The 17,342-nt window shown below is 43.0% G+C and overlaps 2 protein-coding genes across 8 annotated transcripts in view; both read left to right on the top strand.

The window, feature by feature from the left end:
* Morn2 (MORN repeat containing 2) overlaps positions 1-17,342 on the top strand; it is a 48,024-nt gene that overhangs the window by 2,246 nt on the left and 28,436 nt on the right. Inside the window, exons 2-5 of one of the 7 annotated variants that reach the window (XM_052746374.1) lie at positions 1,020-1,073; positions 1,249-1,584; positions 2,838-2,974; positions 5,091-5,238. In XM_052746374.1, the coding sequence (XP_052602334.1) occupies positions 2,838-2,974; positions 5,091-5,193 (240 nt within the window). In that variant the 5' untranslated portion in view covers positions 1,020-1,073; positions 1,249-1,584 and the 3' untranslated portion in view covers positions 5,194-5,238. Of the gene's footprint in view, positions 1-1,019; positions 1,074-1,248; positions 1,585-2,837; positions 2,975-5,090; positions 5,315-17,342 lie in introns of those variants that run through there. The other 6 variants (XM_052746372.1, XM_052746375.1, XM_052746376.1 and 3 more) reach the window with 6 other exon arrangements.
* Arhgef33 (Rho guanine nucleotide exchange factor 33) overlaps positions 5,171-17,342 on the top strand; it is a 101,529-nt gene continuing 89,357 nt past the window's right edge. Inside the window, exon 1 of the mRNA XM_052746365.1 lies at positions 5,171-5,282. The gene's annotated coding sequence lies outside the window, so the exon portion shown is untranslated. The remainder of the gene's footprint in view (positions 5,283-17,342) is intronic.

Genomic DNA, 17,342 nt, shown 5'->3' on the forward strand with positions numbered 1-17,342 from the left:
GCTCACAACTATCTGTAACTCCAGTTTCAGGAGATTTTATGCCCTTTTCTGAGTTTTGAGGAACCAGGCATGCATGTGGCACATATACATACATGCAAACAATATACCCATACACATGAAATAAATAAATCTTTAAGCTGGGCTGTGGTGGTGCATACCTTTAATCCCAGCACTTGGGAGGCAGAAGCACTTGTGAGTTTGAGGCCAGCCTGGTCTACTAAGTGAGTTCTAGGACAGGCTCCAAAGATACACAGAGAAACCCTATCTCAGAAAAACTAACTAACTAACTAACTAACTAACTAACTAACTAACTAACTAACTAAAAGAAAAGAAATCTTTAAAAAATAATGGCTGGCTGGGCAGTGGTGGCACTCGCAAGGCAGAGGCAGGCAGATCTCTGTGATCTCAGCCTGGTCTACAGAGAGAGTTCTAGGACAGCCAAGGCTGTTTGTTACATAGAGAAACCCTGTCTTGAAAAACAAACAAACAAACAATGTCTGTCCTGCTTTTGCAGAGGATGTGGGTTCAATTCCCAGCACCCACATGGTGACTTCACAACCATCTGTCATCCCAGTTCTAGGAGATCTTTTGCTCTCTTCTGACTTCTGGGGGTGCCAGGCATAGATGTGATACACACACATACATTCAGGCAAAACACCCATACACACAAAACAAAAACAAATTTTTTCTTGTTTTTTTTTTTTTTTTTTTTTTTTTTTTTCAAGACAGGGTCTACTTAATGAGTTCCAAGCCAGTTAGGGCTACATTAGGGAGATCCTGTCCCCACCAAAAAGTGAATTTTATACTAATAAAATTTTAAGAAGTAAATAAAAATAGATCATCTAGGCGAAATTACTTACTTTCTCAGGACCCTACACCAGACAATGGAAATGCCAGTCAGGAGGTGTTTGCGCCTCTGTGAAGAGAATTTACCTGAATAGTGCTGAAAACACATTTATTGTAGGTTTTGTGACATTAAAATATTCAGACTTACCTTTATTTTCTTCACTCTCTTAAAGCATCTTCAGAAGTGTATAAGATAAAGTTTATATTTCCAAATGGCGACAAGTACGGTAAGCATGCATTTTAATTACCCTTTCCTACAGAAAATTCAATAGTTTAGGATTTTTAAAACAAGACTTACTCATTTTATAAAACCGTTATTGGTATATCATCTCACTCAAACGAAATAACAGATATCCTAATAGATGCACAGACCTTTCAATCAAAGCTGTTACATCTGGACAGGTGCCTTAGAAACCCGAGGAATCTGTCTTCCATCCCCGGCCCTTCGTTAGTCCCAGGGAGCCGGAAAACAAAGACCAAGCAAAACCCCCACACGGGGTGGGGAGGCGGTTGTGAATAGGCTTCTACATAACGGGGTGGGGAGGCGGTTGTGAATAGGCTTCTACATAACTGTTACGTCGACCTAGTCCACGCTGCCCATCTCAAAGCTCCAGGTCCCCTTCCTCGTTAGATGGTGAGTGCATCAGAACAGCTTCTGGGATCTATGAGAGGAATGGGGCAGGCGTCCACAGCACTCCTAACGGAATTGTCTACACGGGAAGCTGGAAAGATGACAAGGTATTGTTAGCGTCGTTCATTCTGCTAGGGGATAAATGATCCTGTGGGTTCAATGAGTAAGCATTTCAGTATTAGTCAGAACTACACTTACTAAGGCTAGTTTAGCAACTCACAGCTGTAATGGTGTTATGTAGGAGGCCAAGGCGTGAGGGTCTCGGGTTCCTGGGCTGTGTAGCGAGACCTGTGTTTAAACTAGCCTCTATAATGAAGATAAATGGTTTTACTTAGCGTCTGTTTTCTATATATAATATTAAGCTCATGACGAGAGCTAATATTATTAATATTTTTCTCAGTTCCCATTAAAGCCAAACACATTATCTTTTTCCCATTTAATCTTGACGACCTCATGAGATGGGTCCTATTAATACGCCTTTTTTAGAGATGAGACAAATCAGACTCAGGTTTCTTATACAGACAGTAAGTGATAAAGTAGGAATGTGTACCCAGCTCTCCTTGAATACAGATTCACATTTAATAAATTATTACATCTATTTATCGACGTGTGAGTGCCGGCGTATGTGAGATGGCTCTCTCTGTCCACCACGCGAGTGCCTGGGATCAAGTTGGGTTGTCAGACTTGAGCACGCATGTTAACTCACTGAGCCTTCTCATCAGCCTCATGCCCAACCTCCCACTCTAGACTCAGGGCCTCATGTTATGTGGTAGGCACCTCTTCCACTGAGCCCTGACTCTACCCCAAATTCACATTATTATTATTATCACCATTTTATTATTATTATTATTATTAATTTATTTTTTTTTCCGAGACAGGGTTTCTTTTTGTGTAGTCTTGGCTGTCCTGGAACTCGCTCTGTAGACCAGGCTGGCCTCGAACTAACAGAGATCCGCTTACCTCTACTTCTCTAGTGCAGGGATTAAAGGTGTGCATCACCACCACCACCACCACCACCACCACCACCACCACCACCACCACCACCACCTAGCCAAATTCACATTCTTAACAACTGCTGTGTACTATTTCTCTGAAATGACGACACCAGGTGCTCTTTAAGACTTCTGAGGTACTTGGGTACCTTGAGGATCCTGTTTATCATCATCATGTGTTCAGATACCCCAGATCCAGAACATTTGAGTTAGCAGGCTTCACAGAAAGACACAGGGGAAGAGTAATGGTAAAAAGGTCTACTTTTGTAGAAACAAGGGGTGATAAAAAGATGACGAAGATAATGTTACTGATAGGCTTGTGTGTATAGTGAAGGCTGGTTTCTGAGCATTTCCTTTCTTACACACAGATGAATGGCTTTGGAAGACTTGAGCATTTTTCAGGAGCCGTGTATGAAGGACAATTTAAGAACAATATGTTTCATGGACTGGGGACTTACACATTCCCAACTGGGGCAAAGTACACTGGAAATTTCAATGAAAATAGGTAACCTTAAATTTTAAGAACAATTATAATTCTAAAAGATTCTCTTTAGTTGTGCTTGTTAAATAGTGTATTTTAATTAATGCTAAATAATCTTTTTTTTTTTTTTTTTTTTTTTTGAGACAGGGTTTCTCTGTGTAGCTTTGGTGCCTGTCCTGGAACTCACTCTGTAGACCAGGCTGGCCTCAAACTCACAGAGATCCACCTGCCTCTGCCTCCCGAGTGCTGGGATTAAAGTCGTGCACCACCACCACCACCACCACCACCACCACCACCGCCCAGCACTAAATAATCTTTGTGGTATATTTGATCTCCACAAAAGGCTGAGTTATTTTAGTGGTTGGGGAATGTAAGAAGGGAAGCTGTGACCATATAACCTTCCAAAATGGAACATCATTTTTGTAAAGATTATTAGCCACCCCATACCCACCCCACCACCCCCGCCAGACAGGGTTTCTCTGTATAACCCTGGCTGTCCCAGAACTCACTCTGTAGACCAGGCTGGCCTCAAACTGAGATCTACCTGCCTCTGCCTCCCAAGTGCTAGGTTTAAAGTAGGATTAAAGGCATGTGCCACCACACCTGACTGATTATTAGACTTTTTTCTTTTCTTTCTTTTTTTTTTTGAAACAGGGTTTCTCTGTGTATCCCTGGCTGTCCAGGAACTCTCTATATAGACCAGGCTGGCCTCAAACTCACAGACATTTTCCTGTCTCTGCCTCCCGAGTGCTGGGATTAAAGGCGTGCGTCACTGCCGTCCAGTTTTGATTATTAGACTTTTAACGCAGCCTTTGTGGTCTCCATTAGTGCAGAGCAAGTGGACAATGTGTGATTCTTGAGCCAATTTAGTCCAAGAATAATTTTCACTTAAAGTATCTCAATTTGCGTTTGTAAAAAAGCAGGCCTGTGGTTAATTTCATGATGATTTATTTCATTCTAACCTGATGTGTGTGAGCATTTTTATTATGCTCATTTAAAGTGTAAGAAAAATTAGACAATGTTAAAACCAGAACTGCACCTACTCTTGTCATTTCTGAGCATATGATTGCAGGGAAAAAGTGAAATAAAGCAGGAGTATAGCTTTATAAGCTTAATGTCACTTAATACCATGCCACTAGAAAGTTCATTATTGGGTGGGGACGCAGCTTGGTGATAGAGTGCTTGTCTAGCGTGTATGAAGCATTAGGTTCAAACCGTAGCACCCCATAAAATCAGGCAAGCAGCCCATGCCGGTAATCCTAGCACCCGAGGGCTGAAAGTGGAAGCTCAGAAGCTCCGTGAGGCCAACCTGGGCTACATGAGACCCTGTCTCAAAAGAAAATAAAGTTCATTGATAAATATCCCTTTCATATATCTAGAAATGGAAAGCTACCTAATCGTTATGAAGTCAATGTGGATCCGTTTCTAAAAGGACAGAACAGTATTCACCTCTTTTGACTCCAGGTTTATAACAAGGACATAAACTGCTTCCATTGATATTAATAAAGGGAGAAAAAGCCAGTGTGTGGGATGAAGCCTGTTTGCATATATCAGTGTATTTTCACCACTCCAGTGTGGCCAAAAGAACGCCACCCATGTACAGCACTTCGAACAGAGCTGAAGATGCAGAAATATTTGTTTAGGCCGGGCGGTGATGGCGCACACCTTTAATCCCAGCACTCGGGAGGCAGAGGCAGGCGGATCTCAGTGAGTTCGAGGCCAGCCTGGGCTACAGAGTGAGTTCCAGGAAAGGTGCAAAGCTACACAGAGAAACTCTGTCTCAAAAAACAAAAAAACAAAAACAAAAAAAGAAATATTTGTTAGATAAATGAATATTTGGGTTATTGAGCCAAATAACCAATACACAATTTTCAAGTTTGAGTCGACTGTTTGGTTTTGTGTAAAGTTAGTTTATCTGACCCTGAAACCGTGAGCACCAAAGTGTGCACACAGACAGTGTTTGTTTGAAGTAGTGTGTTTTCCTAGTGTATGGACACAGGGTGCTGGTTCTTGATAGAAATTGGAAGCAGAGATGTAAAATGCCTTAACAGGTGTGTAGTATGGGAGGCCAGATAGCGTGTGTCTGGACTGTAAATGTCCCGTCCTAATTAATGAGCGAGCTCACTTTTCACTTTTACAGGGTGGAAGGTGAGGGGGAGTACACTGATATCCAAGGCCTGCAGTGGAGTGGCAACTTCCACTTCACAGCAGCTCCCGGCCTGAGACTAAAGCTCTACATGTAGACCTGCTGCCTTAATGCCGCCGTGCGGCCACCGCAACTCCCCTGCAGGCAAAGCGACTAAACCTTCAACTGAAATGCCCTGCACCCTCTGTAAGTTCACCAATAAAACTGTCATTCACTTACGCTTTTCTGAATTTGTGTGTGCATGTGTGTGTGCTCATGTGTGTGTTCCTGTGCATGTGTGTGAATATGTGCATGAGCGCACGTGTGTGTGTGTGTGGGTATGTATGGGTATGTGTGTATGTATGTGTGTGTATGTATGTATGTATGTGTGTGTATATGTGTGTGTGTATGTGTGTGTGTATGTGTGTATGTGTGTGTATGTATGTGTGTGTGTGTATGTGTGTGTGTATGTGTGTGTGTGTATGTGTGTGTGTATGTGTGTGTGTATGTGTGTGTATGTATGTGTGTGTGTGTATGTGTGTGTGTATGTGTGTGTGTGTATGTGTGTGTGTATGTGTGTGTGTATGTGTGTGTGTATGTGTGTGTGTGTGTATGTGTGTGTGTGTGCATTTGTCCATGCAGTTGCATGTGGAAGCCAGAAGTTGATGTCAAAATGTACTTTTCAATCACTTCTCACCTAAGGAAAAAAATTATTTTGGAGACAGATTCTCACTATATAACCCTGGTTGGTCTAGAACTCACTATGTAGACCAGGCTGGCCTCAAACTCACAGAGATCCATTGCTTCTTCTCCCTTGAGCTCTCGGATTAAAGGTGTTTGCCACTACACTCAATGTTTTTCACCTCATTTTTGAGACAGTGTCTCTCACTGAACCTGGAACTCACAGTTTCTGCTGGATTGGCTGGCCAGTGAGCCCCAGGATCTTCCTGTCTCTGTACACACCCCCAACTGAGCACTGGTGTTACAGGCACATGCCACCATGCCTGGACAGTGAATTTGGGGTCCTCAGGTTTGCAAGGATGCCGAATTTTTATTAGCAAATAACTTTAAATAAGTTGTGTGAATCAGTCCAAAGTTTATGCATTTTTTAAAACTGGAGCAGTACTGTTCAGATTGTGGCTAAGTTGATTTCTAACTCTGTACCTCAATTTTTGTCAACTCCTCCTTCAGTTTGTGCTTTCAGGTTTCTTTTGGAAGAAAAACATTTTTCATGAGTTATCTTATACAGTTATGCAACCAGTTGGTCCCCACCAAATTGATTGACTATTGTGACAAAACTTAACATGAAATCTATCTTTTTTTATTAAAAAATTTTTTAATTAATTTTACATACCAACCACAGATCCCCCTCTCATCCCTCCTCCTGCTCCCTCCCAGAAATCTGTCTTTTAAACAAGAACCTAGCACAGTGCATTGTTGCTTATGATAGTTGCCATGTTGTCCAGCATGTCCCCGGAGCTTGTGCCTGACTGACACTTTATCCCCCGAGATGGTCACTCCTGTTTCCTCTTCCTCAGCCCCCAGCAGCCACATTCTATTCTTTGGTTCTGTGAACTTGAATATCTTACATACCTTATTCGAATGGAGTCATGCAACATTTGACTGGCCGTTATGCTACCCCAAGGAGTCAGCTGTGTTATCACATAATACAAAATCCTCTTCCTCATGAAAATCTGAGGAGTATTCCATTCTCTGTACAGACAGTTCCTTCATCTTTTCCAGGACATTCAAGGTGTTTCTAAGCTTGGCTGTTGTGAATAGTGCTGCAGTGAACGCAGGTGTGGTACCTCCTCTTTGAGATGCTGATTTCAGCTCTTGTGATGAGTACCCCGTAGGATTGCTGGATCGCACAGTAGTTTCCATTTCTGTCTTTGAGGGACCTCCATCCTGTTTTCTACAGTGGTCACACCATTTTGTGTTCCTACTCACAGTATGTGAGGGTTCAACTTTTTCCACACCCTTAACTGCATTGTCTTTCTTGGTGGTGGTGGTGGTGGCAGTTGGTTGCATTTTTTAAGAGAGGATTTTTAAAAGAATAATTTATTAATTTTTATTTTATGTGCATTGGTATTTGCCTCAATATATGTCTGTATGAGGGTGTGGGAACCCCTGGAACTGGAGTTACAGACAGTTTTGAGCTGCCATGTGGGTGCTGGGATTATGAACCTAGGTCCTCTGGAAGAGCAGCCGGTGCTCTTAACCACTAAGCCATCTCTCCAGCCCAAGAGAGAATTTTGTTATATTGTCTAAGATGGCTTGGCACTCACCTATATAGCCCAGGCTCTCCTATATAGTCCTGCCTCTACCTCCTGCATGCCAGCTTTACAGGCAGCCCTGCATGTTTGGTTTGCTTTTCATTTTGTTAGCATACAGAAGAGTTTTGTGGTTTTGGTGTTAGCCATCCTGACATGTACAAGGTGGTACCACATTGTGGTTGTGGTCTCAGTCCCCAGTGATCTGTGAACTGAGCATTTGGCATGCTCACAGGGCTGTTTGTATCTTTTTTGGAAAAACATCTACTTCAGGTTCCTAGTCCAAGTTTTCATTGAATTATATATTTTTTCTTGTTTCTTTCCTTCCCTTACTTCCTCTGCCTTCCTTCTTTATTTTTCTTTTCTTTTTTGAGACCAGACATCACATGTAGCCCTGGCTGAACTGGAACTTTCTTCTTTTTCTAAAATTTTTATTATTTTATGTGTATGGGTATGAATCTGTATGTACTTCTGTGCACTATGTGCATGCAGTGCCTGTGGAGGCCAGAAGAGGGCGCTGGATTTCCTGGGACTGGAGTTACAGATGGTGAACCTGAGTCTTCCGGAAGAGCAACCTGTGCTTTTAAACTCTGAACCATCTTTCTGTCTACATCTATCATGTAGTCCAGGCTGGCCTCCAGCACACAGAAATCCACTGCCTGAAGACATATGCCTAGACTCTTGTTTGTCTTTAACATCTATTTACGTGTGTGTGTGTGTGTGTGTGTGTGTGTGTGTGTGTGTGTGTGTGTGTGTGTGTCTCCTAGGTCAGCTTGTGGACAATGCCCTGATTTTCTCCTTATCTGCTGGGTCATCTCCTTCCCCTTCTTTCCTTATGTTTTGTCTTTCTGAGACAGATACTTACTCTGCGGCTTAGGCTGGACTGGAATTTATATAGCCCAGGCTAGTTTCAAACTCACAATCCTTCTGCCTCTGTCTCCTGAGTTCTGGGGTTACAGGTAGACACTGTCTCATCCAGCTTGGTTTTCTTTTTTAGTTCTCAAATTATTAAGAGTTCCCTATATATTTTTCAGATTAGCTTTTGTTTGTTTTTTTTGTTTTGTTTTTGTTTTTGTTTTTGTTTTTCGAGACAGAGTTTCTCTGTGTAGCTTTGCGCCTTTCCTGGAACTCGCTTTGTAGACCAGGCTGGCCTCGAACTCACAGAGATTCGCCTGGCTCTGCCTCCCAAGTGCTAGGATTAAAGGCGTGTGCCACCACCGCCCGGCTCTTTTGTTTGTTTTGAGACAGAGTTTTTCTGTGTAACAGCCCTACTGCTCTGTAGACCAGGCTGGCCTTGAACTCACAGAGATGCACCTGCCTCTGCCTCCCAAGTGCTGAGATTAAAGGCATGCACCACCACTGACTGACTTCAGATGAGCTATTTTTAAGAAAAGACATTCCATTTATTTGTTTATCTATCTATCTGTCTGTCTGTCTGTCTATCTAGTGTGCGTGTGTGTGTGTGTGTGTGTGTGTGTGTGTGTGTGTGTGTGTGTGCATGTGTGCACGCAGGTCCCCACCGAGACCAGAAGAGGAGTTGGATGCGTGGAGTTGGAGTCACAGGCTTTTGTGAGCCCACTGATGTGGGTACTGTGGTCTGAACTTGGTCTTCATGACTGAGTGCCAAGTGCTCTTTGTTGATGAGCCGTCTCTCCAGCCCCAGATCACCTTTTTGAAATATGACCAGTCTGTTGTTTGCTTTGCTGTTCAGAGATTCTGGTTTAGCATATGCTTCTTGTCTAGTTTTATATTGTTTGCCTGTGACATTTGGTGTTGTACATAGGAAATCATCACCAAGACCAAGGTCATCCCATATACCACGTGGGGTATACCCCTGAGGTGCAAAGATGTTTCAACATATGAAAGTCAGCAGTGTGATAGAACGTATGAATGTAACAAAGGATTAAAAAAACACAGGCTTGGGGCTGAAGAGATGGCTCAGCAGTTAAGAGCACTGGCTGCTCTTTGAGAGGACCCAGGTTCAACTCCCAGCACCCACATGACAGTTCACAGCAGTCTGATTCCTGCATACATACTTGCAGGCAAAACACCAATGTGTATAAAACAAAACAAAACAAAAATAACAACAAAAAGCAAACCCAAAAAACCCCACATGCTCGGGGCTGGGGAGATGGCTCGGCCTTCAGTGATTCCTGGTCTTGCAGAAGACCCAATTTTGGTTCCCAGCTCCCACACTGAGGAGCTCAAAACTGCCTGAAACTCCAGCACTAATGTCTTCTTCTGGCCTCCATGGGAATCTCTCCACACAAACCCCCATAAGATTAAATGTATATATTTTAAAATCACATAATTGGCTGGGTGGTGGTGGCAACATACTCCTTTAATCCCAGCACTTGGGAGGTAGAGGCAGGTGGGTCTCTGTGAGTTTGAGTCCAGCCTGGGCTACATAGAAAGTTTCAGGCCATCCAGGGCTGGGGACGTAGCCCTGTTGGTAAAGTGCTTGCCACACAAGAATGAGAATTAAGCTGCATTCCCAGAAGTCACGTTTTAAAAAAAGCCACACGCAGCACTGATGGGACTCAGTAGTTCAGTAGGATTTTTGTTTTTAAAGACATGAAGCTGAGAGGGGTTTTGTTGGGACGGGGGACGATGGAGGAGGGAAACGGACATGGGCTGGGGGTGGATAGGCTCAAAATACAGTGTATATGCACATGGAATTCTTAAGCAATACATTTTAAAGTATTACCACAAAAAAAAAAAAAAAAGAGTCAGGCATGATGGAGTGCTCCAGCGCTAGGTGTTGGTCATGCTTACACTGTCTGGTAAGGCAGATGTCTTTAATCCCAACATTTTGGGGGTAGAGGTAGGAGGTAGGAGAATCAGGAGTTCAAAGTCATTTTTGGCCAGACTTGGCTACATAAATACCTGTCAAAAATAAAAAAAGTAAAAAATCTCAGCATGGGTTGAGGAGGGGTTCCTGAAGCCCCACCCCTAGCTGTGAAGCTATTAGCAATTGGTGGCTCTGTGGACTCCTCAGGGATGCAGCACCCCCCCCCCCCCACCAAGAGGCCCATTCTCCAGTAGATGGTCCTACACTCAGGCACATCCATGAATTTGGTAGGCTTGAAATAAAAGCACATGAGGGAAAAGTTACGGTGAGAGTCAGTAGGGGAGGAATCGGAGGGGAGGGAATGAGGGGTGAATTTGAGCAAAACACATATGCATGCATGAAAGTCTTAAACAATAAAATAATCAGGTCGGGCGGTGGTGGCACATGCCTTTAATCCCAGCACTCAGGAGGCAGAGGCAGGTGGATCTCTGTGAGTTTGAGGCCAGCCTGGTCTACAGAGCAAGTTCCAGGAAAGGAGCAAAACTACACAGAGAAACCCTGTCTCGAAAAACCAAAAACAAAACAACAACAAAAAAAACCACCCAATAAAATAATCTTGTCAATATACTAAGATACACTGAATTATTCACTTCCAAGGGACAATTTTATGTACAGTATATGAATTATACCTCAATTTCTAAAATGTAAATCTGTAGTTATATAGCCAACGCCCAGAAATTTTAACTAAGCTACATCCCCAGGACACCAGAAAGCTACTTTTTCCAGATAAAATATGTTTAAAAGCATAAACATTACTGAATTATTTTCACTGTACCTATAAATATGTACAATTAAAAATGAAATAATTTGAATGGAAAAACTACCAAAATAGTATAAGTCATTCTATAGTTTTAAAATTACATTAAAGATTTTATTTATTTTTTTTTTTTTTGCTGAAACTATTCCAAAACTGACCCAAAAGAAAAAAAAAGTGTTGAAATGAGTAACTTCTGTGTCATATTTCACTGAAAGTATTGTAAATGTGTTTCTCAATGTCACTGACATAAAAATATTTTTTAATTTTTTAGTGTACTCTTATAAATTTGAGTTAAACTATCTTTTGAAGTGTTAAAAATGCTATTTTTATTTTCTCATAATAGCTTTGTTATTTGTTGCAGAAGACTATAGTGTTCAACATAGAGTAAAAAAATGAGACATTTTTGGACGTGTTGCTTAGCATTAGCCAGGATTGCTTTCAATTAAATACTGTTACTATTGTACTGTGGTTTGTATGGAGCTAAATGCCGGACAGTTAAGTGAGGTGAGAGGAAGGTGTCAGGGGCCAGGACATACAATTCCAGTTCAGAACATCTGGGAATACTCTGTAGAAAAGCACATGCTTTGCAGTGAGCTAAATTTCTCCTTATCTTTTTCTTCAATGCATTTAAGGTATCAAACTATCTATCTTACTTTTCAAATATCTAACTTTGTTGTGCGAGCCTTGGGTTTCTAAGATGCGGAGGTCATCCCCTGAAGCAGTGTTCTTCCTCTCACCCCTGGAAAGCAGACTCGGGTTCAGTTATTTGATTAGCTGACCTGGAGCTTATGTAATTAGAAGAGACACCCGGTCCCCTCATTTAAAAGCCTGTTAACATATGACAGTCTCCTTTGAAGGGAAGGCGATCCTCTCCACAGCTTCTTTCTGTAATCTTTAAGTTCTCTCAGACTCCAGATAAGCCTTGATCTGAGGAGGAGCTAAGGACAGCAAGCACCATGGGGTAAGTGCGAGCCTCCAGAGCTGTGGACAGGGAAAATATTTTTATAAGAGAACAAAAGCCGTCTGTCTTTATCTATGGTGTACTAACTGAAATTTAAAATATAGTAACATTTATTTAAAGCAGACATTCAAATAAGTAGCTTTTACTTCAGGAGTTACAATTTGTAAAACAGTCGTTCATTTCTTGATTAGTGTTTATATTATGTCTTAATCTACTTTTGCAGCCTGTCAGTTCATGAAATGTCTGGGGACTGAAGTGGTTCTGCACATTTACATATTTAGTTGAAGCCGGATTAAATTTTAAGAACAGTTTTAAAGAAAGGACGATAGAATTCCAGATTTACAAGGCAACTTTAAGCCAACACATGCATGCCTCTTTGGGATTAAGAATAATTAAAGCATGAGAAAGATCAGGGGATGGTGGACGGTTACTTTACGCCTCTCTGACAAAGAAGAAGGAGTTTTTGGTCGGAGCTCAGTATTGTATGTACAGTAACAGATTGAGCATTTATACAGATGAGTCCGTTACACAGTGGCAGTTACCTGTGACACATTTCCAAACAGTTCATGGGGGTTTGGGTATGAAAAAAAAAAAAAAAAAACCCAAACAAACTAGATTTCACTCAAAAGCTTACTAGCTTTGAAAGCTTGTGCCTTTTATTTTGATTCCGTAATTAGATCAGTCCTGCGGTTCCATGCGTTTCAGATGATGAGGGATAGCAGCATCTGGATGCACAGACTCGTCTTTGTGTCCTATCTTCCTCGGGTTAGCTCCTTTCAGTACAGAATCATGTTATGCGGAACACTGATAGTTCAGTGAAGGTTGCTTTGGAAGGGTTCAACATAAACGAACAGAAATTTCTATTAGAGAGAAAGGGTTTTGAGACCTTTATCCCAAAACAGTTTCCACTAACTCTAATTAGGATTCGTATTGTGTTGGTACCATGACTCTGAAAATGCTAAACCTGTTTGAAAACTCAGGCTTTTGAAGGGAAGATCATACTGTTGTTGATTTTGTTTTCAGTGCTGGGGATTAAATGTAGGGTGTTATACATGCTGGGCAAACACTCTACCACTGAGCTATGTCCCAGCCCCTGTCATCAACTTTGTTAAAACATTACTTACTTATTTTTATTTTATGTGCATTGGTGTTTTGCCTGCATATATATATATATATATCTGTATGAGGGTGTTGGATCCTGGAGTTCCAGACAGCTGTGAGCTGCCATGTGGTTGCTGGGAATTGAACCCGGGTCCCCTGGAAGAGCTGTCAGTGCTCTTAACCTCTGAGCTCTTAACTCACCAGCCCTGCTAGTAACTTTTAAATACAAATAGAAATGAAATATTTTCAAGCTAAGCATTAACAGAGAAGTTCCAAACCAAGACTTCACATTTTTGTGAAGCATTACTTGATTTCTCTGGAGCAGAAGTGAGTGCTAAGACTCCTGTGTTCTCGTTCTTCTCTCCTCCTCCACCTCTCCAGAGTCCTGCACCTCAGTGAGGCCAGCCGCTAGGAAATCCTAGACAAAGTCAGGGTCCTCCCTTGCTCATCTCCTTCTGCTGCTTCCTCTAACAACCCCTAACACTTCCTTTAATAACAGTAATTCTTAGCTTTTAAGGGAGCAAAGGGGGTTTTTAAGGATCTTTGAAAGTAGTCTTCCTACCTTTAAAAAAAAAAACAAGGAAAAATAAAATAAAACATTTTTGTGTGCAATTTTGTCTTTGTAGGTAGTTTGAAATCCAATTAATAACACACACATACAGACGTACATGCATACACAAACAGCGAGATGAACATTTGGAGTTTCATTTATTTTTGAGACAGGGTCTCATGTGTTCCAGGCTGGAATACCTCAAGCTGTATAGGTAGCCAGGGTGATCTTGAACTTGTGCGCCTCCTGCACATACCACCTCCCAGTGCTGGGATACAGGTGGAGGATGCCTTGTTCCTTTAAAAAGAACATTTGACTTTGATTTTAGGACAGGCGTATGATTTGCCTAATGTCTTTCTTAGTTTCTGGAGTTCTATAAAATGTAAAAATCATTAAGGTAATGATTCTTTCTAGTTTTCTCTCAGGGACAGGGTCGAATTGGGGCTTCTGTCCTCTTTCAGCCCCTCCCCCAGCCACCCTGTGTGCTTAAGACAGAAAGGCGGGCCAACCAGCATCTGGTGCCTTCCTGTGGTCAGGCACCTAGGACTTGATTAATCACTTATGGCTCTCAAGAAAGCACCAGAATCCACTTTACTGTCACTGAAGAAAAAGAAAACCTTCCTTTTATTTTTAAGGTTTGTTCAGTGCCCCAAATAAGATACGCTAAACAGGGCACACGCTGCTCAGTAGCAGAGGGGACTTTCCTCTGCTCGGTAGCTTGGGGAGTTCAGTCTTGCTGGTTCCTGCCTTGTTGATGAAGATCTTCCCAGAATAATCAGACAGTAGAGCAGAAAGTGGCTGCTGGGCGGTGCTGGAGTCTGTCCATCTGGAGACATCTATGGCATTTCTCCTAAGATGTGGGAGTGCCCTTCTTGAACTTGTCTTCGGGACCTAGTTAACCTGAAGCTACTGAAGGGTTCATGCCAAGTCCTTTCCACGGTGCCCCAGGCTCTGGTGGCATGGTTGGAGTGAGCAATACAGAAGCAGCCATGACAAACTGTTCGTGCTCTTTAAAAAGTCCCCTCCCCTGGAATTTCTTATAGAGTGTGAGGTGATTAGTGATGGGCCATAAAGATGTGCACAGGGATAATGTGTGAGATGGAGGAGGAACTAAAGCAGCATCGTGGTGCATGCTTGTAGTCCCAGAACTGAGGGAACCGCTGTGGCAGGATTATCATATGCTAAGGTCAGCCTAGGCTACACGGTGACTTCTGTTCAGGCCAGCTTGGACTACATAGTAAGACTCTGTTGTGGGGGCGGGAGGGGAGAGGAATCCTGCTGTGTAGAAAATGTCCTGCCACTATTAAGCTGATGGCCATATTTCTTGGGACCGCCCCTCCCCCCCCCAACACCTTTTCCAGTGCTCAAGAATAAACCCAGGGCCCTGCACACACTAGGTCAACATTTCATCACTGAGCTATGCCTCCAGCCCTGCTGTATTTCTTTCTTTTGTTCGGGGAAGGTAAGAAAGGCTTTTCCTATGTAGCCCAGGCTGGCTCTGAACCCACTGTGCAGCCCAGGCTGGCCTCTAACTTGTGTAGATCCTCCTGCCTCAGCCTCTTGAGTGCCAGGATTATAGGCGTGCCCCAGCCCACCCGGCAATGTTGGTCTTTCTGAAGGTCGTTTGCAGCCACCTTTCCTAAATCCCAGCGTGGTCAGTGCATTTCCAAGTGACATTTGGCAACAATAACGCTACGGCTCTATTAATAGTGTGCACACAAGAAGTTCATGATTACAGTGTGTCTGTCCAACCAGCTTTAGTTCCTCAGTTCCAGCAGTTTAATTTTGTAAAAATCTGTTACTGTTATTATGTTTTCTACTTCTGAATCTGTGCTAGAGTCCAACTCAATTTCTTTCTTTTTTTTTTTTTTTTCTTTTTCTTTCCGGAGCTGAGGACCGAACCCAGGGCCTTGCGCTTGGTAGGCTAGCGCTCTACCACTAAGCTAAATCCCCAACCCCCCCCAACTCAGTTTCTTAAGCAAAGCAGCCATTCAACAGTCATTTCCATCCGTGCCCTCCTTTTTTAACAGTAGCTTTCAAAATTCAGGCCAGCAGTGTCTTTTCCCTGCGTAATTATTAAAGGGGCCTCCTCACTGGCCTCTTTGCTGCTGGCTTCCCCAGGTAGAACTCCCGTCATCCTCCTATCCAAAGCCTGACGGCTTGCTCCTCTGCTTAGAAACCTCAGCGACTCTTTCTTCTCTTCCGCGGCACGCCAGCCTCCAAACAGACATTCCTGGCCCCCCATCGGCCCCCAGTCTGCCCGTCCACACTGACCTCCCACGCTACTTCCTGCTCCCCAGGGTTTCTACAGCCACCCGTGCTCTGCACAGTGGTCTCTTGTGATCCTGGTTTTTTTGTTTTGCTTTTTTTTTTTTTTTTTTTTTACCGTTTCCTGCCAAGCTCCGCTCCAAGCCTGTCTTCCTGAAGGTGGAGCGCTCCTCCTTTGTCCTCTGAACTTACTCCGTTTTCCACACTGCACTGTGGGCCCTAGTTATTTGCGTGGCTCATCCTTCCCGTTAGACTGCAGGCTCCTTGGAGCAGGAGGGTCATTTTAAAAAACTCTCACCACCAAGCACACACCTTCTACACTATATGTGCTTAATACATACTGTTGAATTCAAGGAACTCTGTTTTTCTATAACCCTCAAAGAAACGGAATTTATTTATTTGTTTGTTTGTTTATGTGTTGCCCTAGCTGTCCTGGAACTCGCTTTGTAGACCGGGGTGGCCTTGAACTCACAGAGATCCACCTGCCTCTGCACCACCAGCCTGGTAGAGGTGGAAATCTTAATTTTGGTCAAGCTCTCTTTCTTTTCCTCAAAGAGTGGCGGAAGTTCCTGGCTGAAGAGCTCAAATGAATGAGTGGTAAACCATGAGCAATGATCAGGGAAGGGATAAAATGAGAGCTGGAGGGACGCACTAGAGTACTGCAGAGTAGATTACTAATCGTCAGTAAGTAGAAATCACAATCTCAGAGGACGGTGAAAGAATGTTCCAGAATTAAAAATAGCTCTTCTTTCTAGATAGTTTCCTAGGGGGCTAGCATATCAGTGAGGACTGGGTTCATCTGCATATGATGGGAAAAGCCAAGAGAACAGGGCTTTAAACAAGATATTTCTTTATAATATTACTAAAAAAATAAGCAGGCAAAATGGAGACTTAGCCAGTCTAGAGCCGTTGGATCAGTTAGTCCAATGAAGGACTCGGGTCCTTTGTGTCCCTCATGCTTGGCACACCGCTTCCCAGACCAAAAGATCACCAGGGCTCCACTCAGCCCAACACTCACCAGGTACTCAATTAGGGGGAAGGAGACATGCAAAGGAAGAAAAGGTGTGTTTTCTCTCCTAAGAGGAAGCCACACTGCTTCTTCTTCTCCCCGTGGATAAAATCTGGACTGGAGGTTAACGCTAACATGAGGGAGCAAGGGGAATATAACCATTTAATAGGGTTGTTGACGGGGAACTGGGGCTTGGAGGAAGATGTATCAGTCCTGGGATGGATGCAGTATCAGGCTTGGCACTGCCACTTTCAAGCCTTTAGAATGAAGGACAGCACCCTGTATGAAACCAACATTGTAAGAGAGATTTATAGTAAGGTTAAAGGAAAAATTAAAAAAGAGCCAGCCGAGCTAGCAGTAAACACAGGTTCACTCAGAGTGAAGGATGCGACTCTTGACCAAATGATGACTGTGACTTGTCAGTCACGGTGTCCCTGTCCCCATTTTTCTCCCTCCCTCCAGCCTCTGTGAAGAAGTGAGTGTGGCTGCCCTCCTGC

Source organism: Peromyscus californicus, unplaced genomic scaffold, assembly GCF_007827085.1.
Source record: "Peromyscus californicus insignis strain IS unplaced genomic scaffold, ASM782708v3 Scaffold_1__1_contigs__length_55948999, whole genome shotgun sequence".
NCBI lineage: Eukaryota > Metazoa > Chordata > Mammalia > Rodentia > Cricetidae > Peromyscus > Peromyscus californicus.